This window comes from Camelina sativa, chromosome 11 (genome assembly GCF_000633955.1).
Source record: "Camelina sativa cultivar DH55 chromosome 11, Cs, whole genome shotgun sequence".
Lineage (NCBI taxonomy): Eukaryota > Viridiplantae > Streptophyta > Magnoliopsida > Brassicales > Brassicaceae > Camelina > Camelina sativa.
In genome coordinates, this window is record NC_025695.1 from 33270799 (window position 1) to 33294919 (window position 24121).

The window sequence follows — 24121 nt, forward strand, 5'->3', positions numbered from 1 at the left end:
CCCCGCAAACTGAGTGTGGGGGGGAAGACGCACATTCAGTTTGTGTCGTAAGCGTTGAAAGGATGGTCATGGAAGGGACTTGGTGAAGATATCAGCAAGTTGCAGTTCGGCTGGAATGTATTGAACCTCAAGGAGACCAAGTGCTACTTGTTCACGGACATAATGATAATCAACATCAAAGTGTTTGGAACGATTGTGAAGAACAGGATTTGCATACAAGTGGACTGCAAAAAGATTATCACAATGGAGAAGAGCAGCATATGATTGAGAGATACCAAGATCTCGTAGAACCAAAGCAGTCCAGGTGAGTTCAGAAGCAGTGGAAACGAGAGCACGGTACTCAGCTTCTGTGGAGTACCGAGAAACTGTAGGTTGACTCTTTGCAGACCAGGACACAATATTCGTGCCCAATAAAACACAGAACCCAGAAGTAGATCGACGAGTATCCTTACACCCCGCATAGTCACTATCACTGTAGGAAACAAGATGTAGAGGACTGTTCTTGTAGAGATGCAAACCCATTTTCGAAGTGCCACGGAGATAGCGAAGAATCTGTTTGAGGAGACCTAAATCTGACTCAGAGGGAGAGTGCATTCATTGATAAATGAAGTTAAAAGCAAACTGAATATCAGGACGAGTAATGGTCAAGTATTGAAGCTTCCCAGCAAGACTTCTGAAGTAAGAGGGCTTAGAAAATGGCTTATTATCCTTGAAAACATGATCAAGGCGCAAAGGCAGCAAAGTGTGAACAGAGTTGCAAGTGAACATATTAGCATGGTGCAAGATCTCTTCAATATACTTTTCTTGATGGAGAAACAGACCATGAGGAAGAGCATGTGCTTGAATACCCAGGAAGTAGTGTATATTCCCTAAGTCTTTCATTGCAAACCGAGAACTAAGCTCAGCAATCAGGGATTTAAATAGTGTAGGATTCGAACCTGTCAGCAAAATGTCATCCACATGCAACTGGAGGACCATCGTGTCACCATTTCGACGATAAGTGAACAATGAGGGATCAGCTTTGCTACACACAAACCCAAATTCTTGAAGATAGTTACTGAATTTATCAAACCAGGCCCTGGGAGCCTGTTTTAAACCGTAAAGAGCCTTGCGTAGGGAACAAACATGAGTCGGTTTGTTAACATCTTTGAAACCTGGAGGTTGGATCATATAGACATTTTCTTGTAAATCTCCATGAAGAAAAGCATTCTTCACATCCAACTGAGTGACATCCCAACTCTTAGCGGTGGAAACAGAGAGCACAATTCGAATGGTAGACGTCCTCACAACCGGACTATAAGTCTCATTAAAGTCCACACCAGCCTCTTGATTAAACCCCTTGGCCACAAGGCGAGCTTTCAACTTGTTGACAGTGCCATCTGCATTGAGCTTAACAGTAAAGACCCATCAACACCCCAATATGTTCATCGCTTTTTTCGGAGGGATCAAGTCCCAAGTGTGATTCTCATAGATAGAGTTGAGTTCATCCAACATAGCCTGCCGCCAACCAGGATGGTTTAACGCCTCGGCAACGGTTTGAGGAAGAGAAGGAATGGTTTTGCTAGCTACAAGGGCATATCGTGGATTTGGACGATGAATACCAGCTTGCGACCTTGTTGTCATGGGATGAACAGACTGAGTAGAGGATGCAGGCAGTCGAGGAACAGAAACAGAATCCGGAGAACTAAGGACATCAATAGTCACGGTAGACTGATCCGGTGAGGAAGCTGCACTTGGTGACAAGAAGGCATCCGGCTCAGCAATTGTACACGGAGTAGCACAACCAGGAGCCTCCTGAGGATATTCCGCAACATATTCAAGCCACTGGGAATCTTGATGAGAATTGGTGATGTAAGTTGGGATAGTAGTTAAGACTCGGATCGAAGTAGAGGAATCAGCGGCTTGCCAAGCACCAAGAGTACCAGTCGTATGTTGTGTTACCAAGCCCTTGTATCGATCAGTGAAGGGAAAACAACCCTCATCAAAAATAACATGACGACTAATATATACTCGTCCATTAGGAGGATAAAGACATCGATAACCTTTATATTGTGCGTTATAACCAAGAAACGCACACTGGAGTGATCGTGGCTCGAGCTTATGTTGAGTAACAGAACGCATACAAGGATAACATGCAGAGCCAAACACACGGAGAAAGGAATAATCCAGTTTTTGCTTAAACAATAGTTCATGAGGACTTTGCTGACCAAGGGATGGTGAGGGAAGCAAGTTGCTGATGAAATTAGCCGAATAAAACGCTTCAACCCAAAACTTAAGTGGAGTTTTACTCTGAAATAACATTGACAATTCCAAGCTCAGTAAGATGTCGATGTTTCCTCTCAGCCATTCTGTTTTGCTCTGGAGTTGATGGACAAGAGAGCAAATGTTAGATCCCATAATTTCGTAGATGAGATTTAAATCGAGTACTTATAAACTCACCACCACCATCACTCTGAAATACTTTAATCTTCCTACCCAACTGATTTTCAATTTGCTTTTGAAACCCCACAAACACATCACAAAAATCAGATTTGGACTTGAGAGGAAATATCCAAGAATAGCGAGTAAATTCATCCAAAAAGACTGCATAATATTTGAAACCTTGAACAGATACAACTGGTGATGGACCCCATAGATCACAGTGTAATCGATCAAGGGTTCCTTAACAAACGAACTAGAGGAAGAAAAAGGAAGCTTAGTGCTCTTTCCCATTTGGCAAGGTTCACAAACAGAAGTAGTGCTGCTCTTATTAAGAGAGATTGCCTTGCTGGATTGTAAGAGTTGAAGAATCTGGAAGTTAGCATGTCCCAACCGCTGATGCCACACCATATCACTAGCTGCAACCTGATGATTTGAGTAGAAGGCTGCAAATTCCACATTCTTCAACACATAAAACCCTTCACGGCGTGGTCCCTTTGTCACAACCCTCTGAGTTGCTAGGTCAATAACATATACACAATTAGAGTCAAAGAAAACACAACATGGATAGTCATCACACAACTTGGATATCGATAACAGAGATTTCTCCATGTTCGGACAGACAAGAACATCATAAAGAGGAATACTACCTGTTGGGGTTGTGAGTGTAGTGGAACCAACGTGTGTGATGGGTTGGAAAGTCCCATCTGCCACCATTACATTCTCAGGGCCATTATACAGCGTCGAAGTTTGAAGGGACTCAGCAGCAGAGGTGATATAATCTGTAGCTCCAGAATCAGTGACCCATTCTCGACCATTGGGGTCTGCAAGTCGAAGAGCAGCAAGGGCTTGTGGAACATCATCACTTTGATAAGAGTTGTCAAATCGATTCCAGCATTTGAGAGCAACGTGACCAGTACGGCCACATATCTGACAAACAGGACGAGAGGAGTTACCAGATTGATTCCAACCGGAGGAGCTGACTTGTTGAGAGAAACCTCTACCACGAGTAGAATATCCGCCCCTTCCACGACCAGAGCCACGACCCCTCTGTCTGGAGCCAGAGTATCCACCTCGTTGGGTATGAAAGGCAAGATGAGGTGAAACATCGGAGTGAGCTTCATATGCTTGTAACTTCGAGTTGTAGCCAGAGACATCTGAAACGACATCGTCGAACGTCGGGGCCAGAGTGCGAGACATAGAGCTTTGGAGGACAGTTGTTATTGGATCATATTCACGGCCCAGCCCGTTAAGAAAGGTGAAAATCTTCATATTTTCATCCACCGGTTTACCAATAAACCTCTGATTATCACACACAGCTCGAAACTCACAGCAGTAGTCGGTAAAAGTTTTACTTTTGATGTTCAGAAGTTGAAGTCAACAACGGAGATCAAACTCTCGAGCAGTGGAGCTTTTGTTAAAGTTACCAGCAAGGGCGAGCCAAACATCTTGAGATGTGGTCAGGGCGTGAACAAGACCGAGCACTTCCTCGGTGAGAGTACCAAAGATCCAGGACTTGATTAGCTCATCCGTGTAGATCCATTCTTCATATACCGGATTTGGAGCTTCAACGGCGTGATTGTTGGTGTTGGTGACTGTAACCGCCGATGGTTGTGGGATTGACCCATTGAAGAACCCGAGAAGCTTCTGACACCGAAGCAACGACTCAAATTGGGTTTTCCAGAGAAGATCATTTCTGTCACTCAGTTTAATGTTAACTGAGCTAGCAACATGAAGAGTGGAAGGAAAAGGATAGGAACCAGGATTCTCTGCCATTACAGCACCAATTAAGGTTTGAGAAGCTCGGATACCATGTGAATAAACAATAAAGAAGTTTGAAAGTAGGTAAACTTTGTATTGAATCAAACTTAGCTTTTGCTTATACAAGATGTTGATACTTATACTACCTAAAAAACATTCTAGATCCTTGATACAATGTAGGATCTTGTGACATATGTCAATCATCTAGCCACTTGCTTCTATGGGACCAAAACGGTTTGATAGTACCATATTCAAGGAATCCGCAGGTTTGATCAGTTGTTCCTTTTGTGTAACCTGCACATTTGTCTTCTTGTGTTGCAGAGAAGGTTGCAGTGACCTGTCGCACTCTTGAGGGGTTTTGAACCGTTGACCTTTGTGTGAGACTTGGGCTGTTTCTTGTTGTTGGACCTGAGCTTGTTGTTGGGCTTGTGGCTTGACATTAGCACCCACCACTGGAGGTTATTGACTGTCGAACCTATATTTGATTTGGATTGGTTCGAAGTTGATCTATATTGCGCCAAGTACCCACCACCGGAGGTTATTGACAATTTTGAGCTGCATCATCACAAGCTCACCCTTCTCAAGGAGCGGATCAAGTTTGATTTTGATGCTAAATGCGGGAAGACTAGTGATGGGTTTTCTTACAAATGTAAGGAATGTGATTTAGCCTTCCATGCGGATTGTGTATGACAAATAACATCTAAGTTAAAACATCCTTTGGAAGTAAACTACTCTTACCACTCCTTACACTTTCTTAAGCTCCACACAGGTCAACCACTAGACTATTCTGATGGAAAATGTCTTCTTTGCGGAAGAATGGCTGATGATGAAAATGTTTTATCACTGCTCTTCTTGTAACTTTAGCTTGGATATGCGTTGTGTTTTATACCCACCACCGCAATCTCTTCTAGATCTGAAATCTCATGATCACCATTCTCCCAAGACTCAATTATTTTATATGTAATGCATGCGGTCTGAATGGAGATCGGAGCCCTTATGTATGCTTTCAATGTGATTTCATGATTCATAAAGACTGTTTCGGCCTTCCACGCCTCATAAACATTAATCGACATGATCATCGTATTTCTGGCACTTCTATTCTTGGTGTTGTGAATTCAGTGTGTGGAGTTTGTCGCCAGAAAGTGGATTGGACTTGTGGGGATTATTCTTGTCAGAGGTGTCATGGTTATGTTGTCCATTCAAAATGTGCTACAAAAAAAGATGTATGGAACGGGAAAGAACTCGAAGGAGAAACAGAAGACATAGATCCATATGTAATGATAGATGACAAAACAATACAACATTTCAGCCACAAAGAGCATTACCTGAAACTCCACACTAAGTATTCTATGTGAGGACAACAAGCGTTGTAATGCATGCACCCATCCAATATTTCTCCAACCCTTCTATGATTGTATCGGTTGTGATTTATTCTCCACCAAAACTGCTTAAATCTCCAAAAAGAAAATGGCATGTGCTACACAATGATCGGCTAACTCTAGTTACAAACAATGCCTTCTTTATTTGTGATGCTTGTTATATAAATACTAATGGTTTATTTTATCATGATGGGAGAAAGGCGTTCAATGTTTGGTGCGGTTCAATTTCTGAGCCATTTTTCCACCCAAGTCATCCCCATCACCCCACATATTGCACTTCACAAAATGAAAGAAGATAATGCAATAGTTGCAATGAATATTCATTTGATATGCTTAGATGCATTGAATATGATTGTGGATTTTCTTTAGATTTTAGATGCGCTACTTTACCAAGAGTTGTAAAGCATAGAGTTGATGATCAACCTCTCATACTATGCTATGGCGAAAAAGCAAGTGGTAAATACTGATGTGAGATTTGTGAGAAAGAAACCAATCCAAAGACATGGTTTTACACATGTAACGACCACCAAGCTAGTTTGCATTTGGATTGTGTGCTAGGAGACTTTACAGGGCTCATGCCAAAAAGCATAATAAAGGTTACGGACGAATCATTTGAGGTGGTTCTCAGTAACAGTGTATCTCGCCCATTTTGCATGACGTGCAAGTCTCGTTGTATGTACCCTATCATCTTAAAGATGATTGGAACCTTAGATACATACATTTGCTCTTTTAAATGCACAATCTAGAAGCTGAATGTCTAGGGAGCGAGGTGAAGATAGATCCTTCAAGTCATAAATGTAATGAAATATGTTAAGCAATATTTTCTGTCAGATTTCTTCGTTTACAAGTTCATTTTCATTATGAACTGATCTCCTTAATAGATTATTATTAGGTGTTATTCGTTTGGTTAACCAGAGGCAGTATCTGGATAAAAATGCATGTTATTGTTCGTTTAGTGACAATTAAGAAATGAACTGGATTAGGTATCTAGATTTTTTGGAGAGTTTGGATGACGTAAACTCATCTATAATTGGTAAAACCGTAAAATCTCGTTTTCCCGCCAAAACCGCAAAATCTCGTTTTTTTGCCAAAAATGCAAAAACACAAAAACTTGTTTTCCCGCCAAAACCGCAAAATTACGTTTTTCCGTCAAAAACGCAAAACTACGTTTTCCCGCAAAAAAATGCAAAATTTTCTTTTCTCGCCAAACCAGCAAAATCTCGTTTTCCCGAAAAAACAGCAAAATCTCATTTTTCCGCCAAACTCGCAAAATCTCATTTTCCTGCCAAAATCGCAAAATATCGGTTTTCCGCCAAAACCGCAAAAACTCGTTTTTCTGCCAAACTCACAAAATTACGTTTTCAAGCAAAAAATGCAAAATCTTGTTTTTACGTCAAAACTGCAAAATCTCGTTTTTTCCCAAACCGCAAAATCTCGTTTTTCTCGCCAAACTCGTAAAATTACGTTTTTCCCCAAAACCGCAAAATCACGTTTTTCCGCCAAAACTGCAAAATCACGTTTTCACGCCAAAACCGCAAATTTGCGTTTTTGGTCTTTTACATATATTGTATCTAAATACAAATATCAACTTACAAAACAAACATAATTGCATCTAGATACAATTTATGGACACATGAACCAATAACACAAACAAACATTATCTAGATGTTGCGTCCAGATACTGCGTTTAGATACTATATATAGATATTATGTATAGTTCACCAAACGAACAGGGCTTTACTATTACTTTTCCTTGATGCATGTATTATTATTAAAAAATAATGCAATCTTGATTTGATATGATATAAAACTCAAACTATCAATCCAATAAGTTTTTGGATTGATTTGGTTTGGGTTGATTCATAAATTGGAACTATTTTGACACTCGTAGATATAATGTAGCTATTCCAAACGTTTTCAGTTTTACTTCTCAACAAACTTTTGCCTAAAAAGAACAGAGCACTATCATTCAATCTTTGACTTCTCTTTGAATTCTTGAAGGTCGCAAATCTGTGATATTCACGAAATGTTACGAGTTTTTTGTAAAGAGTCAAACCTTTTGTAATTGTTTTATATAGCCTTCCTTAATCGATGTAATAAATGTTTTCGATATTGTAGTCTATTCGATCAACTATTGTGCCCTGATTTACACAAAAATACATTAAAAGAAACTACAACGTCACTGCCTTCAGTGTTGCGCCATTACGGACGTCAACATCGCACAGAACAAGACTCTGACAACATCGTATAGAGGTTAATTTATGTCTTAAGCTATTTTATCACAAAATCACAAGTAACTATCAGAACAAGAAGCTAATTTGAATCCATATGAGTCTTTTAACTTACAGTATTTGCATTATATTGTCCACTAAATGTGCATTATCTTCTAGTTTTCCTATGATACAAACTAAAACAAAGTCAACGCTTTACACGTGAAAGATGGCTATCACTTATTATTATCATAATCGGTTTACAATTTTTCATATATATTAAGAGACCAAAAAAAGTCTTAATTAATGTTAAAACATATCACCAATCTTATTTAATGGATCTTGTTTTATCATAGCCTTTCATAATCATAACATAGTGTTTTGCATCTTCTTGAAGCCTAATTGTGTGTGTGTGTGTTTGGCTTCTCTGTTCTATATACTATTGGCTGCAGGGATGGGAGTCTCAAAACCACTCCCCGCAATTTATTTTGTTTCGTGTCTAGCTCTATATTTTTCATTCTACACCATAACACCAACTTCTTCTTCAGCCTCCCTGCAAGATCAATTTATCAACTGTCTCCAAAGAAACACAAATGTTGATTTCCCGTTCTTTGCTTCTGCGAAAAACTTCTCTATGTTCAATGAAGTCCTCGAGTCAATGGCTCAGAATCTCCGGTTTCTTGACTAAAGCCATGCCTAAACCGGGATTCATTTTCAAACCTACTCATGAGTCTCATGTCCAAGCTTCCATCACATGTTCCAAGAAACTTAGAATTCATCTCCGTGTCAGAAGCGGCGGTCACGACTACGAAGGCTTGTCTTTTGGATATATTACTAATCATAGATATCCAACCCAAAACCAATTGGTTATGAGTGGAAGAATCCATGTACTATTTATATTGCCCCACAAATTTTATTTTTCTCGATATGGGATATTATCTAATACATCCCTCTCACGCTCAGGATTGGACATCTGTAGCGTGAAGTTTGTGGGACTAGACATCCACGGGTGAACCCACAATCGAAAGAAATTTTAATCCACAACAAGACATGCCACTTATATGAGCCACATAGGTGGGAAACCATTTTTATGGAAATTTGCTTGTTGGGCATAACCATGGGCTTTGATACCATATTAATAAACATAGATATCCAACCCAAAACCAATTGGCTATGCCTGGAGGGATCCATGTACTATTTATATTGCCCCACAAAACTTATTTCTCTCGATGTGGGATATTGTCTAATACAGCTCTGATACCATATTAGTAAACATAGATATCCAACCTAAAACCAATTGGCAATAAGTGGAGGGATCCATGTACTATTTATATTGCCCCATAAATCTTATTTCTTTCGATGTGGGATATTGTCTAATAGTCATGCTTTGAGGATAACAAGTTTGTTAGCGCACCCGCCCTTAAAAGCATCATAGAGAAAGTTGTTCCTTCGACAGTGATGACCGAGTGAAGTAGAAGAACAAGAAGTTAATCGTTTTAACACTTTGGTCAGTTCTGTGAACAGACAATGCTTTTATCTTTTCTTTTCGGGTTTGTGGTTGGTTAAGTTATAGGCTGTTTGTGTAAGTTACAGCATTGTTTCACATGTCGACTAAGATTTTTATAATGAGGTTGAACCCATAAAGTCTTATATAGTTTAGATGAATGAAATTGATCCAAAATTAAACCAAATAATACCTTAGTTTATAACAAGGTTGAATCTAACTGAAAAAAGTAGATATATGTATCCGAAAGCAAATAAATTTTTTGTATTTTGTATATCTATCCAAATATTAAGTTAGTTTATAAAATGTAGGTAAATGTATTCTACTATACCTACATACGTACATTTTCTAGTTTTATTTTCCTAATATTGCATATATTATATAACCAACACTTATACCATTATAAAATATACTAAAAACACATTTTTAACAAAAATTACATAAGACACCCATATTTAGGGATGACTAATGGGATGAGAAAAAATAAAAACAAGGAGATGAAGATCTAAAAATAGATTAGTATTATTTTTAATATTATTAAAAATTAGGGACACTAATTGGAGGATGACTAATGGGCATGCTCTAACTTCTTTCTTTTTTTCCTTTTTTTTTTTTGTTTATCAAATTCAAGGTTCAACAACAAATCAAAGTTCTGATAATTTTAGTTATTAAATAAGCTAAAACTGTGTTTCTAAACAAGAAGGTGCTGTGGTGTAGTGGTTATCACGTTTGCCTTACACGCAAAAGGTCTCCAGTTCGATCCTGGGCAGCACCATATTTTTGCACTTTTTTAACTAGTTAATGAATTAACAAAAGGAAATGGCCGTTACGTAAATTTCTTTCACAGACATCGTCGTTGACCCCAAAAAAAAAAAAAAAAAAAGCGATCTCCTCCATCATCTTCTTTTTCTTCACAAACCCTAAAAAACTCATCTCCTTCACCGTGGACCACTGCGTCACACATTACTTCTCTCTCTCTATCTCTCTGTCTCTCTTTCGCTATCTCCACCGTAAAACTCAAAAACCCATCCGTCATTTTCCCCCAAATCTCTCCAATTCCTTAAATCGATTTCGATTTTACTTTTACCGTAAAAACCCTTAATTCGCATTGCTGCTCATCCGATCTTGCAGTTCAACTTCGATTGCCAGAAAAAATTGAGGACTTTGGAACAACAAAGGTAAATACATTTTACTGTACAATTCGGCTGCTTCATACTTGTTTCGAAGATTCCATTGTTTAGTTTCTTTGGTAGTATAACTTGAATCGAGACTCCTCGATTGAAAGAAAGCATCCGTTATTTTTTTCTGGCTTTGTGTGCCTTGTAATCAAAACTGAGTCTTTGTGGTAACATTTGAATCGTAATGTAATGTTCATCAGGAATTAAGTTTGTGATCCCTAAGTGTAGTAGATTCAAGATAATCACTTATGCTAAAGTTTAGGCTTTTTGATTGTCTTGTTTTTTTTTTCAAGATCTGTTTATGATTTGTTGAAGGATTTGACTTGATATCTACATTCTAGATGCCTTATTGTATGTCTAGAGAAGCCTGATATGTGTATTTTTAGGATGCCTAACTGAATAATGGATAAAAGTTGTGTTATTTATACGTATCTCGTTATATATCTGAACAAGGGACAAATGTTGGCTATAATTATCAGAAATTGGGTTTGTGTCTATTTTGTTAATGATCAGAGGATTACTCATAAGTCATTTCGAATCATCTTGCAAGTTTTGTGTTAACTGCAGTCATTTGTACATGTCCACGATTAACCAGTTCGATTCTGGCTTTGCAGATTTTGACTGTGGATTAGGGAGTCTTGAAGCTTATTTTTTCCTCCTGGTCTCTTTTTCTTATGTGGTGGTGCTTTAGAGGGTTTTTGTATGACATAAATGCGCTAGATCAGAGAAAAGGTCTAACATGAAGTTATCGAATATCCCGCAACGCTATGTCATAGTCTTCTTAACTTTCCTCAGCACCTGCGTGTGTTACATAGAGCGTGTTGGCTTCTCTATTGCGTATACCGTCGCTGCAGATGCTGCTGGGATCAACCAATCAAGCAAAGGAACCATACTTTCTACATTCTTTGTTGGCTACGCTTGCTCTCAAGTCCCTGGAGGTTGGGCAGCTCAGAAAATTGGGGGAAGGAAAGTTCTTCTTCTGTCATTTGTGTTATGGTCATCGACGTGTTTCTTGGTTCCTCTTGATCCAAACAGAGTCGGGCTTTTAGTTGTTGCCCGTTTACTTGTTGGTGTTGCTCAAGGTTTCATCTTTCCTTCTATCCACACAGTTTTGGCTCAGTGGGTTCCTCCTCATGAAAGGTCTAGATTGGTTTCCATAACGACATCGGGAATGTATTTAGGTGCAGCTTTAGGAATGTGGCTTCTCCCTGCTTTAGTTGAGCTTAGAGGGCCGGAATCAGTTTTCTTAGCAGAGGCATTAGCAGGTGTTATATGGTCATTACTTTGGATTAGGTACGCTACTGACCCACCTCGGTCCGAGCATCCAAAAGCTGCTGCTGCTGGATTTGGAGGTGCTCTGTTGCCGACTAATGTAAACCACCACAAAGTTACTCATATCCCGTGGAAGAAAATCATGCTCAGTTTACCTGTTTGGGCCATCGTGGTTAACAATTTCACATTCCATTACGCTTTATATGTGTTGATGAACTGGCTTCCAACGTATTTCGAGCTTGGACTCCAGATCAGTCTCCAAGGAATGGATTCATCAAAGATGGTGCCATACCTCAACATGTTTGTGTTCTCCATCGTTGGTGGGTTTATCGCAGACTACTTGATCACCAAGAGAATACTCTCAGTAACCAGAACCCGCAAGTTCTTGAACACGGTTGGGTTCCTAGTTGCTTCAGCAGCATTGATGGCTTTGCCTATATTTAGAACCGAGAATGGTGTGATCCTTTGTTCCTCTGTGGCTCTTGGGTTTTTGGCACTAGGAAGAGCAGGTTTTGCGGTGAACCATATGGATATTGCTCCAAGATATGCAGGAATTGTGATGGGAGTTTCAAATACTGCTGGGACATTAGCTGGAATCATTGGTGTCGATTTGACTGGAAAGCTTCTTGAAGCATCTAAATTGGTTTACTCAGATTTGTCACACCCTGAGAGCTGGAGAGCTGTGTTCTTCATCCCGGGTTTGCTCTGTATCTTTAGCTCCGTTGTGTTTTTGCTGTTCTCTACAGGAGAAAGGATCTTTGATTGAGAAAAAGAAAAGATCAAAACTTTTTAGAGAAACCCTTGTCAAGATTAGTTAGTAAAAAAGCCTCTACATTCTACATTTTGAAGCCTGAATCGAAGATCGATTGATTCGGATTTTTTTGAGGGAAAATGTTGTTGTGTGCAGTAAAGATCTTGAGTTCTTGACTGATGGTTTTGAAATGTTGTCCTCAGGCTTATTGGTACTATTTTTTTTTGGGGGTGAATAAACTTGAATCACACCAAAGAGTATTGATTGGTTGATCTTTCAAATATACTATGAATAAAAAATTGTAATCTTTAGTATCCCCAGTTTCCTCTTCTATCAGTTTCTTTTTTTTTTTTTTACTTCAAAAACACCATAATTTTATTACTCAAATTCAAATAGGTTGGTCCCTAAAGCCAACCACTACGGAACAATCGAGTCTACATGGTAAAATAAAGAACCTTGCGCTCGAACAATCTTTGCAAGATGATCGGCACGGACATTTAAAGTTCTAAGAATATGAGAAATGGAAAAGACCAAAAATTTAGCTTTTAGATCAGAAAAAGAACTCAACTCTCTCGAAAAACTGGGCCAATCATCGATCTCCTCTGTAAGTTTGATAATGGTAAGACAATCAGTCTCAAAGTGGACCAATGTCCATCCTTGGTGAATCGATGACTCCATTGCCCATAGTAACGCTGCAAGCTTAGCGTGTAGTACCGAGAGATGCCTCTGCGTACATTTCAAGCCAAAAGTTCGTACCGGACCCAACATCACAAAACCCAAACCCGCAAACTGATCCCTAGACTCCCAAGATGCGTCAATCTGGCATCTAAACTCTCCGAGGATTTCCCCGTCGGCCTCCACCTCCTCGTCTTGACTATCATCTGGTTCCTCATAGGAATCGAGTATCTGAGCCAATCTCCATGCAGCCGCCTCCGAGGAAGCAAGTTCCAGCGTGTCTAAAGGGGATGTATCCTTGTTGTTAAACGTTTTCTCATTCCGCGCTTTCCATAAGTACCACAAGATCCAAGGGAAAACCTCAAGCTGATCTTTCGGAGTTCCCTGTTCCTTAGCTTGCCAGAGTAGGTAGTCAAAGTTTGTGTAAATCGAATTACTCGGGAAGACCCCCGGAATAGTTGCAATATTGGAAAGAGCCGACACCTGCAAAGCCGGCGGACATCTAAATAAGATATGGTTAATCGATTCCTCCTCATCTCCACATCTGTGACATGTCTTGTCTGTACCGCAGTGTCGATCAGCTAGACGGCTATTTGAAGCTACACATCCCGAGAGGGCTAGCCACAAGAAGTGTTTGATTTTCCGTGACGTCTTCGGTTTCCAGACTTGACTCTTTAACTTGGTAGTGCTTGGTTCAACTATCTCCTGGGCTGCTTGAGTAGCGATCACGTATCCGGATCTGACTGTGTATTGACATAACTTGGTATGGCTCCAAACATAGTCGTCAACCATAAACCTCTTACTAGGTTGTAGACAAGTGATAAGGGGGACATCCATCGGATCCACCAGTTCAATTAGCTAATCCATTTTCCAAGTCTTTGAATCAAAATCTATCAAATGATTCACATAAAGGTTTGGATCCTTGAATACCTCTCGGTCCTTCGCTGGTCTCGCTGGTATTGTGGGGATCCAATTATCCAACCAAACGCGGGTGTTAAACCCAGAGCGTATGTTTTTCCGGAGACCTTGTTGGAGTAATGGCTTTGCTGCCATCATACTACGCCACTCAAAAGATGGGGAATTAACTCTTTGCACGTCCATGGGATTTGAATATCTGAAATATCGCCCCTTTAAAACACGACAAAGCAGGGAGTCTGGGTACCTGAGAAGTCTCCAGGTCTGTTTAGCAAGTAAAGCTAGATTGAAATCCTTTAAGTCACGAAATCCAAGCCCCCTTGTTCCAAGGGAACACTGATTTTATCCCACGCCACCCAATGGAGTCCTTTGTTGTTGTTTTTTGTGCTCCACCAGAATCTAGCCACAGCTCCTCGAAGTTTATTAATGATCTGCTGAGGAAGTAGGAAACAAGACATAACATAAGTTGGTAAGGCTTGTGCAACTGATTTTATCAACACTTCTCGTCCTCCCTTTGACAGAAACTTTGCAGACGAGGAGTTTATCCTAGCATTTAAACGATCTTGTACAAAAGCAAAAACCTGTTGCTTGGATCCACAAATCGTCTCTAGTAGTCCCAAATACGTCCCCATATCTCCTTCTCTTGAGATACCAAGAGCCTTTTTTAGATCCGCTTTAAGATTTTGCTCCACTCTATTGCCAAACAGAATCGCCGATTTTGCCTTATTCAACTGTTGTCCCGAAGCTGCCCCATAACAGTTTATAATCTTTAAAAGCTCAGCACACTGCTGGATATCTGCCCTACAGAAGAACAGATTGTCGTCTGCAAAGAGTAAATGTGACACTGGAGGGCTCCCTTGGGCAATTATAAGCCCTGTAATGCGTCCTTCTTCTTCTACACCATGAAGTTGCGCTAGCAATGCTTCTGTACATAAAATGAACAAAAAGGGAGAAAGCGGGTCGCCTTGGCGTAATCCTCTTGAAGGGATTATATTTCCTTTTGCTTCTCCATTGATGAGCACTTTATAAGAGACTGAAGAAATGCAACACATCATCATCGAGATCCATTTTTGATCGAACCCTAGCTTGCACATAAGTTTCTCTAAAAACGACCATTCCACTCGATCATACGCCTTGCTCATATCCGTTTTTATTGCTAGAAACTTTGATCTGCAGGTTGAATTGGTACGGATAGCGTGGAAATTCTCTTGTGCTAGCAAGATGTTATCTGTGATCAGGCGTCGAGCCACAAAGGCCGATTGTGTCTCCGAGATAAGCTTCGGGAGAGCTTTCCGCAGCCTATTAGAGAGAAATTTCGAGATAATCTTATAGCTTACATTGCATAAGCTAATAGGTCTGGACTCCCCCATCTCTCGCGGCCTCTCATTCTTGGGGATCATACAAATGTTGGTCTCGTTTAGCCTTGGATCAAAAGAACCTTGCTCAAAGAAATCCTTAACCATCTTGATGATATCCTTACTGATGGATTTCCAGAAACGTTGGAAAAAAGGCTTGTCATCCCATCGGGACCAGGTGCTTTATCAGGATTAATACCATACACAGCCTTTCGTATCTCTCCATTCGAAGGAGGATGGATTAACGAAGCGTTTATCTCAGGCGTGACTTTTTCCTTGACATACCGCAGAGCTTCCTCCACACCCGATGTATTTGAGGCCGAAAAGAGATCTTGGAAATATTGAGTAACCACATGTTCTATACCATCCTCTGACTCCACCAAGGCACCCACATTGTTTTTTAAACTACAAATACGGTTTCTAGCACGTCGTTGCTTCGTGGTGGCATGGAAGAACTTTGTATTACGGTCTCCCTCTTTCAGCCAGGTGACTCTACTTTTTTGTTTCCAATACTTTTTTGTCACACCCTGAGAGCTGGAGAGCTGTGTTCTTCATCCCGGGTTTGCTCTGTATCTTTAGTAGCGTCGTTGCTTCATTAATTAGATCGATTGAATAATAATTGAGGGGTTTGTAATTTCATATTGTAAAAGTTATTAAAGTTCTTATAAAATGATTTTATGACGAGGCCGTTATTAAAAATTCAGATGATTCAGTTTTATTTTGGTTCCATTTGTTATAGTGTATCTCAAATTAGTTCAATCCTTGTTTATTATGCTCAGTTGCTCACTGTAACACAAATGACTCATGCAGTGGGCAACACCGCAAGAGCGATCAGTGGAAGACAATTAACAATTAGAAAACGTCGACACATTGCTTTCATGCCGTTGAGTTGCAGTAAATATTACCTGACGATCGCTTCATTTAATGTTTTGAATACTAATTTGTTCACAAATACACAAAACTGTAGAAGTAATGTAAAATATGATTTAATTAATAACCCTTACATTTACCAAAACTCATGCCTTTTTTACTGCAAAATCATCCACTTGCTTAGGATCCCATAATATAAGAGTTCTTTTGAGACATTTGAGAACACGAAAAATTAGAATACATTATGATGCAGAATTGAAATAGTCCTATAATGAATGCAGGTTGGTAGGTTTTGCCCATACACAATTAGATAGGAAAATTTAAATAATTACTAATTTACTATATATTAGCACAAAATTGTGAATGTTTTTCTTCTTCAAGGTCTTTATCATAGCTATGGAGGTATAAGTTAATAATGAGAAAATGTTCCAATAACTGATAAATATGGTAATGCATACTATAGCACGTAATTCCCATTGTTGGAATATAATCACTACTCGAATTAATATACTTAATTTTCTTATACCTAAACTTAGAAGCCTATTATTTAAATTATACAGTATTTGTTTCTATGCAACACAAAATTCCAAAAATTCATTTTCGTTGAATTTTAAAATTTTAATCTCTTCGTCGGTGTTAGTTGGAACCTAGTTTACTCTTTCTTCCCACTTCATCAGTTCTCTCATTAAAATCTCTGGTACTCCTTCTCCCATCACCAGAACAAGAACAAATGATATATCTCTGTAACTTCAAATACACGAAAACCAATACACTAAAGATGAGAACGCTTGAAGCTTTTGCTTTGTCTCTGTTTCTTGTCTTCTTAGTCAAATGGGTCAATTCCGATTCCAATTCTCTTCCTGGTAGAGACCAGTTTCTCAGTTGCATGTCGACACATTCTGATTCAAGCTTCAAAAACCCTAAAAGCTTCATCCACGATCCAGATTCAAGACTTTATGCCGATTTCTCGCAATCTTTATCACAAAACTACAATTTCCTGAGCTTGAATTTCACAAGCCAGAAGCCAATTCTGATCGTTACACCAAGAACTGAATCAGAAGTCCAGAGATCATTACTCTGCAGCAGGAAACTTGGGGTACAAGTTAGGCCTTTCTTACCTCTCATTACACTCGCCTTTCATTATCCTCGACCTCGTTAATCTTCGATCGATCGAGATCAACCTTGCGGATGAAACAGCTTGGGTTGGAGCCGGTGCTACGATCGGTGAGCTTTACTATAAAATTGCTAAATTGAGCAAGATCCATGGTTTCCCTGCAGGAACATGCCCTAGTGTTGGAGTTGGAGGTCATTTTAGTGGAGGAGGGTTTGGCGCAATGATGAGGAAACACGGTTTAGCCGCGGATAACATTGTGGACGCGCGTTTTGTAGACGCAAACGGGAGAATCTACAACAGTAGGAGAGAAATGGGTGAAGATTTATTCTGGGCGATTAGAGGAGGTGGAGCAGCTAGCTTTGGAGTTGTAGTTTCATGGAAAGTGAAGCTAGTTAGGGTTCCAGAGAAAGTAACGTGCTTCACAAGGTACTTACCTTTCACACAGAATATGACGAAAATTGTTCATAGATGGCAGCATATTGCAGCAGAGCTTGAAGATGATCTCTTCATCCGAGTCATCATTTACAATTCCGGAGGATCTGTTCAAGCTACATTCCAGGCAAATTATCTTGGAGGTATCGATAAACTGATTCCTTTGATGAATCAGAAGTTTCCGGAATTAGGGTTAAAGGTTCAAGACTGTTCGGAAATGAGCTGGATCGATTCAATAATGTACTTTAACTGGAAGAAAGGGCAGCCACTAGAGACTCTTCTCGATCGAGAACAAAGATACAATGATCTGTATTTCAAAGCAAAATCTGACTTTGTCAAGAACCCGGTTCCTGAAATCGGTCTAGAAGGTATATGGAAGAGGTTTCACGAGGTCGAATCTCCAATGATGATAATGGAACCATTAGGTGGTAAAATGTATGAGATTGGTGAAAGAGAGACTCCATTTCCACATAGAAGAGGGAATCTATATAATATACAGTATATGGTGAAATGGAGAGTGAAGGACATTGGAGAGATGGAGAAGCATGTGAGATGGATGAGATTGCTTTATAGGTATATGAGCGTTTATGTCTCTGGATCACCAAGAGGAGCTTACTTGAATTACAGAGATCTTGATTTAGGTATGAATAGAGGAGTTAATACAAGCTTTGAAGATGCGAGGTTATGGGGGTTCAGGTACTTTGGAAGTAATTTTAAGAGATTGGCTATGGTTAAAGGGAAGATTGATCCAACCAATTTCTTCAGGAATGAACAAAGTATTCCTCCTTTGGTTGTGTAAGAGAAAACTAATGTTTAATTCTTAGACAAAAATAATGTTTGTTTGTTTGTGTTCTTGTTATTAATTGGACTTATATGTCTCTATGAAATATTGTATATATAGTCCTCATGTAAAATGTTCAGTGTGAAAGTGATCGTGTTATGTGGTGAATCTCACTGTTATTTTCTTTCTTCTTTGTAACTTATATATAAAACAACACAATTAGCCGAAGATGAGAGTTAAACCAAGCCAAATTTAATTAGAAGTTTTTGCTTCGATTGTTATTGCACTAATAATATATTGAATCGATCGGTTTCGATTTGGTCTATTATTGTCCCCCTTTATATCCATCTTTACCATCATTCTTAATTATATATATACGAATCTTGGCATAAGTTCAATGCTCAATTTGTATTGCTGTCGCTTTTTCGGAAGAAAGATGTTACGGTATAGTAGAAGAACAAATTATGCGTGGCTACTTTATTAGACATTCGTTGATCATTGTATTTTAAAATCTTTTATAATCACGTCCGACAGATTTCACATTCACGCATGAGTTATTATTGGTTTCACTTATCTAATCTTTTTGACTTATTTCCAACATTTATCCTAACGCTAACTCGTATAACTCGATTATCACGTTTTACTTTTTGCAACAAGTGATTATTTCCATACTAATAAATTTTCATCAAATACACTTTTTTTTTTTTGTCACAAATACACTCTTGCCCAGAATTTTACATTTACAATACAGTTATCGACTTCAGTACCTCGAAAATCTGATTAAACTGAAAACATATACACTTAGAAAATATCTTATGCAAATGCACCACTTAAATATCTTAGACTATTTTGTAATCAAAGGGTAAATACACTTACACTAATATGCAAATGCACCACTCCAAGACCCTGATATAAATCATAAGCAGAAAAAGACAAAAATTATTTGTTTCTGAAAATACAACATATTACGCGTATCACATATCTTGTCAAGTGTTTTGTATATTATAAGTTTTATAAGATATTTTAAAAATTTTGATCAAAATATCTAAGATTTGCTGCCCAAAAAAAAACACAAGATCGTAAAAATTTTGGCTTGACTATAACACTTAGTGGTAAGCATGATATGCCCAAAAAGAAAAGACAAGTAACAATAAAATAAGAAAACTTAGCAATGGAGGATTTGCCACTATAATGTTCATTTTGAATTAGGTAAAGATCTATCGAATCAAAACCCAAAGACACTGTCTTTGTCCGAAACTTGTTTAGTAGTATTTCTTTATTTTATTTACAAAAGCTTTACAGTAAACACATCCAGTATTTTTTATTCCTATTTTTTTACCTTTGTCCAAAAGCATGATTTGATTTCTTTGTCTATTATTATTCACAGCAATCATCTTGTGTTTTCATGTTTCTTATAAAGATGATTCAACAATCTACTATATTTTATTTATAAGGTTAGGAAAAAAAACATTTTGAATTAAGAACTCTCTTATTTTATATACCATGAATTTCAGGAAACACATGTATACATATATTTTGACACCACAGTGTAATAATTTAGAAAAATAAGAAAACTATTCCAAGTGTAATACTCTGAATTGGAGTGATATTGACCAAGATTATATATTTTATCACATCTACAAGTCAAACTCTTATCACTATCACTGTATCATATATATTTGGAGTGATATCAACCAACACAAACCACATCTCTTACCATATCAGATTTGACATAATCATTGAAACTTTACATTAAGCACAACACTAAGCATTTGATCTTGATCTCCAATCAGAGTGAGTTCTCAAAACTTTTAAACACAAGCTTAACTAGGCTTAATTAACTTTTTTTTTTTTTTTGAACTAAAACTAGGCTTAATTAACCTAACCATTTTTCTTTGCTAAATGGCTGACCAGAAACCTAAATGGTTACCTTTTTTCCGTTAATAATTGTCATGTGATTTGATTAATATTGCCACATAACCTACCATCACTTTTTTTACACAATCTAGTGCTATTTTAGCTTAGTGAAGCCTAATTGTCTTTCACTTACCAACTACAAGCACTTCTAAATTTATACTAATACATTACCTAACAATTTCTTTTGGTGCTAATATAATTTCCATAAGCAACATTACCGTATTTCCCAAAGCAACCCCAATTTTGATCATTATGAACTTTAATCTGTTTCAAACGCACTTATTAATATATAAACAATATAACTTTACGTTTTCAAAGTTTTGATATAAACGCCAAACGCAAACATTATGCTAAAAATTATGGTTCATTGGAAAGCTTATTAAAACAAGAAAAATTCACAGTTTCATATACAAAACATGTAACTACTATACATACCAATAATTTTGTTCAAAAGAATACAAAAAAATTGTATGCAAAGGTTAGATTTTCTTGGCAACTCCGAATCTAAGAACAAGACAAGATAGTGTAAGAACAATGGCTAAGATCTTCCCAAATAAGAGACTAGTCAGCACAATCACGATCAGAGCAGTCCCACTCAATGACTGGTCTTTCAACTTTTCTTCGTCTCTCTCAGCAGCAGCAGACTCAGTACTCATCTCTGTATTGTCTTTTAGAACCAAACTCGAGACTTCAACCAAAGGAGACTCTTCTTTGATCTTCATCGTCTTCTTCTTCTTCTTCATATTGTAACTCCTCAGCTTCTTCACAATCTTCGATTTTAGTCTTGAACTTTTACTTGGTGACTTCTCGTCCTTGGACAACAGATCACGGATCGTTGTATCTTTCGATTTCGAATCCTCTGTTTTAGCTACTACAGGCTGCTCTGTTTCTTTCGGACAAGGAACTCGAGTTTCATCTAAAGTTACGATTTTTACGCGGGAAATCGCGTTTTTGTTTTCGTCGGTTTTACAGAGCTTGGAGCGAGTGAACACACGCGCCGCCACGAGCTCTGTTAAGAGAAGAGCCAAGGCGGAGAGAGTGATTCCGACAGTGAGCTTCTTCTTCGTGCTCAAGGCGAGCAACGCCACTATTAAAACTTTAAACGCCATCAAAACGAACGCACCGCTTTCACCGCAAACGCAGCCGCTATTTTTAATCGCGTTCTGATTCTCCGCCGCTAATTTACCTTTACTGACATTAACTTTCTCGATCTCACTCCGTACGGGTTTCACCTTCAGGGGCTTTTCCAAAATCGAGTCTTTATTGGTCAATGAAGAAGCGTTTGGAGCGGTTTGAATCTGGCGTTCGATTCGTTGGAAGCGTTTAGACGTTGGTTTCTTGAAACGATCGCGGTTTTGAAAGAAGAGATCGATCAGAGAAGCTGGGAAGCCAGTTTCGACGAACAAAGACCCGCCGCGTTTCGGAGAATTCTGAAACTCCGATATGAATCTTAAGATACGGCTCGATTTTGGTATTTTCCATGGTTGAGACATGACTCTTTAAAAAAAAAAAAAAAGGAGAGACCTTTGAGTTGTCTTTAAAAAAAGAAAGTTTGGTTTTTTTTTTTTTTTAAACAATAATGAGAGATCGATGAAGAGTTTGGGTTAGTCGAAGCAATTTATAAATACTACTATGGGAAGTGAAGAAGGATCGCAGAAAGCGAAGTTGAAGAGACCACTTTTTTTTTGAGTGTGTGATTTTAAAACACGAGCTAAATGATGAGTAATTGTGGAGAAAACGGAAAGAGAGAAATATAACAATTTAAGTATTGTAAAGTTTTAAACCGAGTTAAGGAATTAGATTATAGTAAAGGAAATTTAGCTTTTTAATTACTTTGATTTTGTTTTAAATGGAAAAGATGATTTAAAAATTGGAAAATTCTTTTAAAAAATTTAAAGAAGTACGTTAAAGATCTTTATATTTATTTTTTAATTTAGAATATTAGGAGTACACCAAAAATCCAAATTAGTGACTTTAGTTTAAAAGTTAGCACCGAGTTAAAAAAATAGATTACATAAAGGTTTAATTACTTAAATTTTTTAAAATGAAAAGATGTTTGGAAAATTGGAAATTTCTTCTAGAAATTCAAAGAAGTAGTACGTTTTTTTCTTTTTTTTTGGAATTAAAAATATGAAGAAGTACCATTTCGATTTATATATTTAGTTTGAAAATAATTAATTTAGAATATTAGGAGCATACCCCCCNNNCCCCCCCTTAGTTTAAACAGAGAAGGAATGAGATGTATTTAGCTTTTTTGTACTTTATATATTTTTTTAATGGAACGGAAAAGATGTTTGAAAATTGAGAAATTTGGAAAATTCTTCTAAAGAAAAAAAAGTACGTTTTAAAAATATTTAATTAGAATACGAAGAGTACTCCAAAATTCCAAATTAGTGACATTGATATGGAATCTAACCTACAATAGGCAATTTTTATGGGTTGGCATGAGCCTGTAAACCATTTATTTACAAAGTTTAGAACATTCCATAAAGCTTTGTTTTTCTTACCACAATCGTCCATTTTATATCAAAATGTGAGTAAAAGAATCATTTGTTTTAGATGGATACAAAGTGCAATCCTATTACAACAAACATCATCCATCTAGCATCCCACTAAAGAGGTTCTATGTTTGTTTTTGGTATGTTTTCTCAAATTTTAGCTTAGAACAACCATTGCCCAACTGTAAACAAGTAAACAAGGGAAAACAATTATCCAAGAAGGTTAATGACAGTAATAAGATCCAACCTTACTGTCACTTGCAATTTAAGATCCAACCTTACAGCAATAATTAGAACCAGACTAGCTAGTCTTTATTTTAATTAAATCACTTGCAAAACCTTCACGTCCTCTGTATGGTTTAGAAATATGCTAACTAGCTAGTTTATAAGGAAACACTTCAGTTCCTTGGATTTGAAGTCTTATGATTGTTTTTCTCTAGATATTGTAGTAGAAGTGGTCGAAAGGCACAAAATAGCACGACGCCAACACAATTTCATTCGTCCGAGTCACTCCAACAATGTGTACGCCGACCACAATCTTGCCCAAAGCTGGCAATACGTATGTACGCTTTGACCATTAAGCCTGTAACTATTTACCATTGTAGTTTATCATATTTCCATAACACCCTCTAAATGAAAGTCCCATCAATTTGAATAAATCTGAACTTCTAACATCAAAGCAAAAGACCACAGAATCCTCTGAAAACTTGTAACTGAAGCTATGTAATTATACAAAACACCATTAATGGGTCTAATACATTCGACATTAATGTCATAATAATTTAATGCTTCTCGAAACTATCAGACACAATGCCATTGATACCACCTTGTATTGTTTTGTTTCTCAACTGGATCATACGTTCAAGGATAGCTCATCACCTTAACACTATTCGTCTCCACTTGGTAAGTTCAAGGATTTGTCCTGTGCCAGGGTTACAAATTACCTGAAACGTTTCCTTCAGTTCCTTTTGTACATGTTTTAGACAGCTTAAGACAGCTTAAGCCATTGAAATCACATGATTACAAATTTTATAAGTATATATATATATATATCAAAAAGAAAACTCAAATGATAATTAACTAGCGACTAG

At 37.9% G+C, this 24121-nt stretch overlaps 3 protein-coding genes, 1 non-coding gene and 2 pseudogenes across 4 annotated transcripts; 4 read left to right on the forward strand and 2 right to left on the reverse strand.

Annotated features, from left to right (window-relative positions):
* Nucleotides 4400-6304, forward strand: LOC109127390 (annotated as a pseudogene).
* On the forward strand, nucleotides 9975-10047 carry TRNAV-UAC. The gene has a single exon. It is a non-coding gene; the product is annotated as a tRNA-Val (tRNA).
* Nucleotides 10134-12789, forward strand: LOC104725004 (probable anion transporter 5). The gene is made up of 2 exons (XM_019232187.1): nucleotides 10134-10450; nucleotides 11065-12789. The coding sequence occupies exon 2, from the start codon at nucleotides 11190-11192 to the stop codon at nucleotides 12486-12488; it is 1299 nt and encodes a 432-aa protein (XP_019087732.1). The 5' UTR covers nucleotides 10134-10450; nucleotides 11065-11189; the 3' UTR covers nucleotides 12489-12789.
* Nucleotides 12891-13985, reverse strand: LOC104728605. The gene has a single exon (XM_010447564.1). It carries the CDS (start codon nucleotides 13983-13985, stop codon nucleotides 12891-12893), a length of 1095 nt encoding a protein of 364 aa, XP_010445866.1.
* On the forward strand, nucleotides 16961-18783 carry LOC104728606 (annotated as a pseudogene).
* LOC104725005 lies at nucleotides 20881-22254 on the reverse strand. Its single transcript, XM_010443595.2, has one exon. It carries the CDS (start codon nucleotides 22023-22025, stop codon nucleotides 21012-21014), a length of 1014 nt encoding a protein of 337 aa, XP_010441897.1. The 5' UTR covers nucleotides 22026-22254; the 3' UTR covers nucleotides 20881-21011.

Excerpts from the sequence above, each read along its gene's own strand:
- LOC104728605 (XM_010447564.1), bottom strand. The coding sequence starts at position 13,985 with ATGGATGTCCCCCTTATCACTTGTCTACAACCTAGTAAGAGGTTTATG.
- LOC104725005 (XM_010443595.2), bottom strand. The coding sequence starts at position 22,025 with ATGTCTCAACCATGGAAAATACCAAAATCGAGCCGTATCTTAAGATTC.
- LOC104725004 (XM_019232187.1), top strand. The coding sequence starts at position 11,190 with ATGAAGTTATCGAATATCCCGCAACGCTATGTCATAGTCTTCTTAACT.